Raw genomic sequence first — 11,285 nt, forward strand, 5'->3', positions numbered from 1 at the left:
GTATGGACAGCACTTGTATTTCAACTGATTCTTAATTGTCCATAATAATTATACTGTCTTGACTAGGTAATTTACTATGACTGTTGTTAAATTCTTTCAAGAGTTATCCGTTTCTTACCATGAGTTTCCAAATCCTGAACCAGTGCATGGGTATCAAATGTTAATTTCCTTTGTTCTAAAGGAGTTAGGTCCACTCGCCTCATATCATATCCTTCCTTGGTTGTGGTGGTGAAAAAGTCTGAAAAGAGAAGACAGGGTTTTTTCCTTGTAGGAACTAACACAAGTGTGCCACTTTAGCTTCTCAAGCATTTCTCTCATCTTCTGCTTAGGAATTCTGTAATTTCAAGGAAGAAAACGGGTTCCGCTGAGCCTTGGACTCTTTTATCTGAAAAGTGTCTAAAAGTACTCTGTACACGGCATTCAATAAATGCTTCCTTTCCTTCTTTCAGTATGATGTTTTATTTGTTAAGAGTCAGTAAAAAGTTGTAATGTAATATACATCAAAAGCTTTGGATATCACTGTCATGTCTCTCATTACTGGAAGAGTGGAAACCATCTAACTCTCCTAGGTGCCAAGATGTCTTTCACAGAGCTATGATAATTATTTATACCTACATCCTCACATAAAGTAGCTTTTTGAACTCCCACTCTCCTACATATCCAGCTTATTTCCATCACAGTCCTCAGTTCTAATCTGAACTCGTCTTGTTCGTCTCTCTGAACCAGAGTACAAGCTCTAGGACACTTTGTGTTTTTCATCACTGTATCTTCGGTACCTAGAACGGTACTCGGCAAATAATTGGGTCACAATATTTTGTTGAATCAATCAATTAATCTGATTTTAAATCCTGGAGTATTTACTAGAGGCAACACAAAAGCCCTAGCAAATTTCTTATCTTTGAAATAAATGTACCATTTCAATAAATTCCCAATTTTTAACCTAGACACAGTACGGTCCTTTTCCATATATTGCTGGTGAATTTCATTAAAAAGTATTCTCTTTCAGCAAGAACTCTGTTTACATTCAACTTCATTACTATTACTATATATTAAGTAAAATAACAGCTAATTAGTATAATTATTAATTGAACACAAGGTACTGTACTAGATGTTTTATATACTACAAAGGCAAGGTGGCATTATCCATTTTAGATAAGGTAAGTGAACCTAAGGTAAAGCATTTTACCTCCAGTCACAGAGTCATTAGTGGATTCAGACTCAGGTCTTCTGACTCCAAAGCTCAGGCTCTGTCACCCTGTGCTGTCTCTCTTTTTTATCCCAAACCACTTAATATACGTAGGTACTTAAAGACACAGCTGCAACCTCAAGTATTGCTTTTCTGGTAGGTACTGTAGGGAAAATGCAATTCTTTCCTATATCTTTCCAGCAATATCCTTCCAGCCAACAGACACTTGAGCACCAGGTACAGAGGATGATGAGAAAACCAGACATAACTGATGTCTTTGCTGACTTTGTGGACTAGTAAGTGGGCAGGAAAGATAGGTTTAAAACAGTATCTATCTAAATATAAACTCTAAATTCAAATGATGAAAAAGTGATGGCCAGTCCTTTAGATCAATTTATTTAAATACTCAGATAAATTGTTTAGAGATAATGGGAATCAGATGTAAAAGTGGAACAATTTTGAACACATACACACACATATTAGCACAGCAGTCAGCAATCTTTTTGGCTTTGAGTGCCATCTAGAAGAATTCAGCAATGTGCCTGTGTGTCAATATTAGACCTGAGGAGGAAAAGAAAAAATTGGAGGAAAAAGAGGGGCAGGTTTCAGCAATATTTCCAGTAACAATTGTATTAGGATTGATTAGTACCTGAAGTTATCTCTCCTTGATTAGAAGTTTAGTATTTTATTCAAGGTTTACTTGGTGGGGGAGGAGAGAGGGTAATATTTATATGACATGATACTGCTTTCACACCTAATACTTATCCTTAAAATTCTCATGTTATGGATGAGGAAAACAGGCTCAGAAGTGCTAAGTAACTGCCAGAGATGTTATGGTCTCAGAGCTAGGCAGGTTAGTGCACAATTCCTCTGATTTCAGTCAACAAACATTTGAATGCCTTTCACAAAAGGCAGCTTCCTACTGAATATGGGAGAGATACCAAATACCTAACACAGCCACAATCTGCAGGGTGCAGCTGCAGTCTCCTGTCTCCCCTCTTTGGCTCTCTGCTCTTAAGGATTCTTTTAACTCTCTAATTCTCTGAAAAACTTAAGAAAGCTCTCCTTTTCTTTGCCTGCTCATGTTTATCCTTCTGAGTTCAGTTTGAATGTCTCCTCCTCCAGAAAGCCTGCCCAGACTCTTTTACGTCAGGTGTTGCTTGTTCACAGGATCCTAGAACACTGTTTTGCCACACCTCATGAATTACACATTTATATGACTGTTAACTGCTTACCTTTCCCACTAGGTCAGGAATCACATCAGAAAACTACAGCCTGCACGTCACCACCACCACCTGTTTTTCTAAATAGCTTTACTGCAACCCAGCCATGCTCATTGATTTACGTATTATCAACAGCGGCTTTCATGTTAACATGACAAGAGTAGTCGCAAGTGACCGTATTGCCCACAATGTCTAAAATGTAACCTGGCTCATTACAGAAAAACTTTGCTGACCCCTGCATTAAACTATGAAATCCCTGTGAGCAAGAACCACACCTGTTATTGCTCATCACTGAATCCCCAATGCCTAATACAATTCTGAGTGTTCTGTAGAAAGCTGCTCATTGAAAGGGAACTGTGCTAGGTGTTACGGGTACAATGAAGATAAAGGCTGTGGTTTTAAATCATGTGCTATCAAGGTATATCCATAAGGGAATACAGGGAAGAGACATTTGGCCCTCAATGAGAATAAAGGGTTAAGAATGGCTATCTGGAAAAGATACTAATGATAGTAAATCTTAAAGAGGAGTTATCCAGGCAGGAGGAACAGGATGAGCAAAATTCACCAATGCGTGAATTACCTTTGCTGTTCCTACCTTGGGCACTATTTACTATGGGGATGAGGAGGGCCGAGAATTCAGAAGGATCTGTGGACCATTCATTCCTTTGGTGTACTCAAATAGTCATGTAATCTTTGGTTAAATCTTCACAATCCTAAGAGATGGGTGCTGACCCCCTCCTTTGCAGTAGGACTTTAGAGAGCACTCTTCTTTAGAGGCAATAAGGAAATGGAAAAGCCATTTGATATCCATAGTAGGGTGTCACAAGTACTTCAACTCATAAGCACTTTTAAGAGTAAGTCTTTGAAAGCACATTAATAGGTAGACGAGACAAATAACCAGAATCACTGTTCTTAGCTCAGGGTGGGATAACAGGTCCTTAATACCTTAAAGTTCCCAAAACGTATACAATTGTACAAAACCCCAAGCCCTTCCTTTCATTCTTATTTCTTCCGATTCTTTCATATCTATCTTGTAGTTTTCTTAAGACTGAGAAAAAACTCACAGTTTAAAGACTTAACCAGCATCACAAAGCTACTAAGTCGTATATCTTGGATTAGCACTCTGGCCTACCTTGCACCAAGACTGCCAGAAAAGGCCAGATTTTACTTTTGATAACACAAGTAAAATGATGTCTCATTAAATCTAAGCTACAAGTTTTATATTAACTTACTAACATTCAGAGTTGCAACACTTCAGTGACACAGCTGGTTACTAATACATTATTTCTATATGCTGGTCAGATGACATGTGTTTTGCTAGCTACATCAGAATTACCAGAATTAAGAAGTAACACAGAGATCCCTGGGCTCCACCCCTGAAGATTGACTCAGTTATTCTGGAGTGGGACTTAAAATTATGTATTTTTAAAAAGTACCCCCAGGATTTCTGTTCTGCCTAGTTTGGGAAGTAGTAATGACCTAGGAATCCAGCACTATTAAAACTTAGACAAACTGCATTACCCTCCCATGCCTTCTCTTATTCATCTTTTAAAAAGAAACTGAATATTAAAGGAGATCCCTCTGTGGGTCAAGGTCAAGGTTTTCAAATTAGTCCATCATAATGTGTATGTATGCTAAACACATTTAGTATATATAAATATATAACCAAATACCTTGTGACAGACACTGGCAGCTAAACAGCGGTCTCAGATCCAAGATCAACCACTGCAATCTTACTGTGTGAGTAAAATGAAGCAATTAGCAAAATGGAACAAAGTATAGTGGGTACAGGGTGGCTCATTTCTCATGGCACTGAAGATTTAAGAAGGGGAACAGAGAATGCTAAGGTTAGTCCTAAGTGCCCATTCCGCGGACAACCTTAAAGAATTTTTAGAGTGCGGGGAGACTCTGGACATCTTTTAACCTCTCAAGTCAGGTTGTCCTTTAGGACACAATGCTAACAGTGGTGTAACAAGTTCAACACTTGCAGGTTCCAGTATTCACGTTTTGTTTTGCTTTGAAAGGCTACAATGTGATTGCCGAGTACTGGAAATAACAGCGAAATACAGCTGGCCTGACCTGAAATGCACGCTGTGTCTACCAAAAACCCGGGTCCGAGACAGCACCCAAATAACAGCTTAAGTCTGAACAAGCCACGAAAGAAACCAGAACTCTCAGAACACAGATTACTCCAGACAGACCTCGGAGAGGGCGGGGATTGCCAGCCTCATTTGATAATAAAAAGGAACCAAGCGCTGAGAAAGAAAAGCCCGAGGGACTCTAGTGGTGGAGCCAGGTGGGAGCCCCAGGCTTTCACGGGCTCGCTCGCAAAAGAGGAGAAGGGGTTCTCTACTCAGTCCTGACCCCTCCCGCCCCAATCTAAGCCGGCGAGATGCAGCGGCGGGGTCGCCAGGACCAGGGACTGGGAGGGGCGTGGCACTCTTATCTACCGCTCGCCGGAGCTGGCACAAACCACCCGCAATATCCCCAAATAGCACGCAGGCATCGACACCAAGCCGTTTCGTCTCACCTCTCCGCAGGGCCGGCGAGAAACGCCCGCCGAGGATGGAAACCCGGCGGCCGGCACGGCCGTCAGAGCACAGGAGCCGCCAAACACTGCGACTCCACATTTCCTGTTTTCAGGCTAGCGGGTGGAGGTGAGAGGCTGGCTGAATCACGCTCAGGCTTTCGGGCAACGTAGTTCTGGCACCACGAGGATTCTGGGAAGTGTAGTTTTCGGCCTGCAGCAAACGTCCTTCCCAGCGCAGATTCTAACTTCGGTACCGTTAAGACGGGCCTCTTTACAGACGGACCCACAGTTCGCGAGCATGGTTCACAGAGGCTCCGCTCCTTCCACCGCTCTTTCCCAACCGGCGCACGACGTTACCACTCTAAGAAAGCGGGACCTTGTCTGAGAACCTTCTGGTGCCCGTTTCCTAGCAATGAGGTACAGTTCAACAGCGGAAGACCCCCGGGAAAACCCAGAGGCCATTACGCCCCTGGGTGTGAGATAGCGTCACACCCCACCGCCCAGCAACCCGGGACCTGAAATCCTCATCCGCTGAGTGTTCCGGGCAATCGCGCAGAAACTTGGGAAACGTAGTCCAGCGAGGTGCTCATTCTTGCTGCTTCATGGCCTACTCCTTTGCCCTCTTGTGTACAGGAGGATGAACTGCAGTTAGTTTAGTTCCGGTCTTGAGGGAAACAATTTCTCCGTTTCCAGAGCGATGCTGCTTTTCATCACTTACCCTCTGAGACCTGTTACCTCAGACTTTGTTCCACACGGAAAAAATGTTAAAAATAACAACACACAGTAATTCTGGGGTTCAAGTATGTTGATATGTTCTTCGTAAATTCTTAAGTGGTACACAATGGTTGGGTTTTAGTGACTTAATTATTCTCACAAGGATGTAAACAGTTACTCTAAGATTTTTCTAGCTATTTGTTTTCAAAGCTTTGTCAGCATCAGTTGCATAACAAGCACCATTGTAAGCACTGAGGCACATTAAAGAACAGCACTTGATTCCTGCCAGCAAGGGCTTTAACAGGCAATTTATGGAGAGGGAATATAAATGGTTATTTAAAAATTGAAAAACAAAACAAAACTCAGTTTAATCTCACCAGTTAAATGAAAAAGCAAACATAAAGATATACCAGTTTTACTGATTAAAATTAAAAAAAAATTATCGATGCCAGCAAATATGCAATTACATCAGGTCATTTACCCTGCTGGCAAGAATGTAAGTTAGTACCTTTAGAAAGCAATTTAATAATATATATGAAATTCTAATAAAAATGAATAGCCAGAGGTTCACTTCTAACAATCTGTTCTGAGAAAAAATAACCGTAACTGTAGCTAAGATTTTTAAGAATTAAAACCCTGGAATGTTATTTATAATAGTAAAACTTTAGAAATAATTTAAATATTCAAGGTGATTCAGCAACTTGCACAAATGTTCCAAATTGGAATAGTATACAGTCATATAATTGGAATTATTATACAAATGGGAATATTATAGAATCATGGAATATTCTATGAGCGTCACTATAGATGAGGGAACATGGGGCGGGCTAAGGACAAAGTGCAAGCTAGCATCCCCCCTCCCACCCCCAAGGTGGGATTCTTCAGGCACTTCTGGCTGACCAAGGACAAAGGAAAGGAAAGAAAACAAATGGCCAATTGATAGAGATCACAGTCATACAGACCATGGGTCTCCATCAGTTTACAAATATCTTAGTAAGTTCCAAGAAAAAGGCAATCTTATCTATTCTGCTAATCTCCAGAAGCCTGTAGACTGTTTCCTGGAGCCCCAACATCACCCCTCCATAGTCATATGGGAAACAAAGGCAAGAAGGAAATGGCAGGTAAAATTAAATTCTCAAATACAGAGTATAATATTTCTCCAGGAACCCCCTACTGTCTTAATGTTAATGCCTTACTAGAGGGACAACAATCTTAGCTTGACAATAGCAAGTTTTTGGGTATCTTAGGAGTCGTCTTTAGCATATCAAAGTCCCTCTGGAGGCCTCCCTTTTGACTTTACCTTCCCAACTCCATAGTGTAAAACCAGCCATTCTTCACAGAACCCACGTAGCTCTTTCTGCCCACGGGTCGTGTTCTGTGTGTTAATAAAATCACTTTTTTGCACCAAAGATATCTTCAAGAATTCTTTCTTGGTCACCAGCTCCCGAGCCCCCACCATCACCCCAAAACCTCATCGGTATGATATCATTATTTAAAAAAATTCTTTATATATACACACATACATCAAAGTTATGACATATACACATGCGTATATTTATATACGTATGTGTATATATAGGTATACATATATGCACATCATATATATATATATATATATATATATATATATATATATCCAATATGACTGTAATTCTGCCTAATGTTATGATGATTACTGTTCTGGAGGAGCTTACAGACTACTGGAGGATAAAGACCAGTAAGTGGGACCACAATATTTTTAATTACCTAAAGTAATGATTATGAAAAAAGCTACACCTCTTTATACATTAATATTTATTGGTTATTATTTACATTACTGTAAAACTCCACGACAGAAATGAAGTTTTGATTAGTCACGTGACCAAAGCTGCACCAATCATTCTCTTTCATGGAACGAGCAAGCCGAGTCAGGAATTCTTAATCATCTTCTGAAGCTGGTTGGCACTACAGCAAGTGAATTTGGGAGCTGGGACAGCCATACTCTGACAGTGGGCAGGAGAAGTGCACAGAAGTAGAAGCAGGAATAGCAGATAGAGCGAGAGTCCAGACAGTATTCAGCTAACAGATCTAACCACTCCCTGAGACCTCCCTGATGTACCTGTGAGTGTTTCCAAACTCTCCATTGTTGCTTTCCATTTGTATGTGAAAGCCTTAATTTATAAAAATATTTTCACATATATTTGTTAATATTTCCTCATAAGTTTGTTGGCAGGAATAAAAGACGTAACGCATGTAAAATAATTAGCACAGTGCCTGGCGCATACAAACACCCAATAAGCAAGAGCTACTTTTATTAATAATGCCTGTTGACTTTACTCAATATTGGGAAGTAATTCTCCATGAGTCTCTCACATTTCTGCATGTCTTGCACATAGAGGCCCTCCCTGCCTTTTGCTATGGACTCTCTTTTTAAAGAATTTTGTATAATGAGGAGCCTTGGGAAATTCAGTGTCCTTCTGGAGCAAAACGTCCCATGCTTACTGCCTATTATAAAAGATTTGGGTTTTTCTGCTCAGAGTTCCTCTCTGTGATGTAGTGCACACTCAGGCACACGCCTGGGCCTGTGTATGTCACCACCATGGGAGTGGGGGCTGGGGGAGCTGTGTAATATGCCGAGGCTCAGGCCGCTGGCCATGCCTTAAGTAATTACATCCTGTCTCTGGCCAAGGAGTCTCGTGTCTTCCGTCAGCATTCATGAAATTGTGGCTGGCTAACTTGTTATTTGCAAATAGGGTAAGATCTCAGACCCTTCACAGTTCTTAACAATCACTGCCTTTCTAGACTTGAAGACAATTTTCATTTTTTCAGTTTCACTCACAGAAATCTCTGAGTGCCAGCTAGCTTTAAGGCTAGATGTTGTGAGGAGTGCAAAGAAACACAGCTCAGGGGCGCCTGGGTGGCTCAGTTGGTTAAGTGACCAACTCTTGATTCCGGCTCAGGTCACAATTTCCTGGATCCTGAGTTTGAGCCCTGCATCAGCCTCTGTGCTGACATTGCGGAGCCTGCTTAGGATTCTCTCTCTTTCACTCTCTCACTCCCTCTGTCTCTCCCTCTCTCTCTGCTCCTCTCTTGTCGTGTGCATACACACGCTCTCTGTCTCTCTCTCGAAATAAAGAATAAAAAAAAAAACTTAAAAGAAACATAGCTTGATCAATTGCTTGTGTTCCTACTATTTGCAAAGATTTCTGCTCTCTGAGAACTTGTAACCTAGTTGGGAGAATAGAACAAGTATACCAATAACTTCCACACAATGCAGTGATGGACTAGTGCCATCTAAGTGTTATAGAGAAGAAATCCTTCAGTTCAATTGTGGATGATAGTTCTCAGTCATGGTTATCGAGGAGAGAGAAGATTTAAGCCCCGTGTTAATGGCTTTCCTTAGGCACAGATTGTAGGGATAAGATCTAGGAGAAAGGATTGGCATAAATAAGGATAATTTAGTAATCTCCACAGTCCTCACTTCGGGGCTTTTACAAATGGTTTTCCCTCAACTTGGAGCACTTTCTCCTCCTCTTTACCTGGTGAATTCTTTCCTATCATTCAGACCCTAGTTTAAATGCCAGCTCTTTTGTGCCCCCAGTCACATGTAGACTTTGTGTTTTTGTTAGGAATTCCTGTTGGAACCCGTGTCCCTGCCCGTGCCCCTGCACTTCCTATTTGTATTCTCCATGGTGGCAGAGACACATCTGTCACTGTTTTCTCCAACACCTGGCATCATGCCTGGCTCATAACAAGCCTTCGGTAAACGTGTGTTGAATGAACCAATACATGTTTGAAATATAGTCATAGTTTGGTGAGGAGATCTGATAGACTGGGGCACAGGATTCATTTGGAAGATTGGGTGGGATGGGTGGAGATAAAACTGAAAACAAGAATAAAAAGACTAAGGAAGTGAGTTTGTACAGTAGACTCTCAGGAGATTTGGCAAGTTTTTTAAAAAAATCATTTATTTTAAAAACATGCTTATTTATTTATTTTGAGAGAAAGAGCACATGGAAGAGCAGGAGAAGGGGAGAGGGAAAGGGGGAGGGAGAGAGAAAATCTCAGGTTCTGTGCTGTCAGCACAGAGCCCACGCAGGGCTCGATCTCACCAACTGTGAGATCATGAGCTGAGTCGAAATCAAAAGTTGTACACTTAGCTGACTGCACCGCCCAGGTACCTCTAGACCTCAGAGATTTCCAAACAAAAACAGGAAATGAAAGTCTTGAGGACAAAATGTTGATATTGAAACAGGACTCTGGAAGCGTCTCAGAGAAGTTATTAAACGAAATGAGATACTCATTTCTATCACTCACAGATATTCTGCAGACCTGAGCTGAAATCAAGAGTCGGGTGCCTAACCTACTGAGCTACCCAGGTGCCCTGATTTTGAGTTTTTAAACCCAAACTGATAAAAGCCGGTTTGAGTACCTTTCCAGGAAACACTTTTTGCCATTCAGTAGTACAGGCTTATGAATCATTGCTCTTCTCAGTGTCTGAAGACGTGGCCTGGCCTAGTTTATCCACACCTCAGAGGCCAACAGTGTAGCAGGGGAGTGGGTCTTACCTTTTTCATTGTGAAGGACCACTGTTAATTATGTTTTTATTCCTATGAATCCCAAATTTAAAGCTATCTTACACTCTTTACCAACTGCATACATGAAGCCATTACTTAATTTCCTATTTTTTTATCATTTTAAGACATAGATAACTACCACTTAGTGAGTGGGACATATGTAGTGCTGATCCAACACTTTGCTGATGATGTCCAACTAAAGGCGAAAATACTTGCCTATTTTTTTGGTGGTTTTCAGTTTCATCTCCAGTGATGGTACAATTTCCTCAGGCATTGTGAAATTCCAAGTCCCTCCTGAGGACCCCAATACTTTTCTTCTGAGGCCCAGAGGTCTGGGAACCCAGGCTGGACATAATTGCAAGAGATGGCCAGTAGCCTTCCAGTTCTGTGAATGTAGCTCTGGTGACCTCAGGGAGAGAAGATGCAGCTTGGGCCACTCCTTGCATTATCCTTTTCTCTCAGAATAGGTGATCTGAAGGAATCCAAATGCATTTTTTAAAGCAGGTGAATGAGGATTTGAGACACAGGTGGGACCCAATGGGCTCCTTTTCCTTCCCTAGTTTACTCTGAGTTTTTGACACTAGAGGGAGTATGTGGACAGAACAGAAGACCATCCTTTGTCTTTATTTCTGCAACTAATTTTACAGTTTTTGTGAATCCTTGAGTCAGAAGAGCCCATTGTCACAAAAGTTGTGTGCTATTTTATATTTCAGTTCACACTTTCACGGCTTGAAAGTGACCATCCTCTATCCCCTACAAATCTGGGACCTTTTTTTCCTGATTGTACTAGGGAGCTGGCACTGACACAATGACACCCAATACAAGTTTGCTGATTACAGCAAAGAGAAAGATGAAAAGAAAAGGAAAGAAAAAGAAAACAAAAGAATTGGTAAAACATTATTATATTTTGCAATGTTACATCACACCTGACAGTGTCTCTCATTGATTATTCATTTATTCCTTCAACTAATCCGTATTGAGCACTATTTATGGTATCAGACACTGTGCTAAGCCATGAGAATCCAGACATAAGACACAGTCCTACCCTCAGATTGCTATCAGCCTAACTGTAGTCA

General features: G+C 41.1%; 1 protein-coding gene across 3 annotated transcripts in view; it reads right to left on the reverse strand.

Annotated features, from left to right (window-relative positions):
- CCDC90B (coiled-coil domain containing 90B) overlaps positions 1-5,420 on the reverse strand; it is a 49,297-nt gene extending 43,877 nt beyond the window's left edge. For 2 of the 3 annotated variants that reach the window (XM_086678449.1, XM_025927940.2), the window contains exons 1-2: positions 4,940-5,417; positions 119-238 (exon numbers count right to left, since the gene is read on the reverse strand). In XM_086678449.1, coding sequence (XP_086534575.1) covers positions 119-148 — 30 coding nt within the window. In that variant the 5' untranslated portion in view covers positions 149-238; positions 4,940-5,417. Of the gene's footprint in view, positions 1-118; positions 239-4,939 lie in introns of all 3 variants that reach the window. The other variant, XM_086678448.1, reaches the window with a different exon arrangement.
- Positions 5,421-11,285: the final 5,865 nt, after the last annotated feature.

The sequence above is a fragment of the Puma concolor genome, chromosome D1 (genome assembly GCF_028749965.1).
Source record: "Puma concolor isolate L17-30 chromosome D1, mPumCon1.1.hap2, whole genome shotgun sequence".
Taxonomy (NCBI): Eukaryota; Metazoa; Chordata; class Mammalia; order Carnivora; family Felidae; genus Puma; species Puma concolor.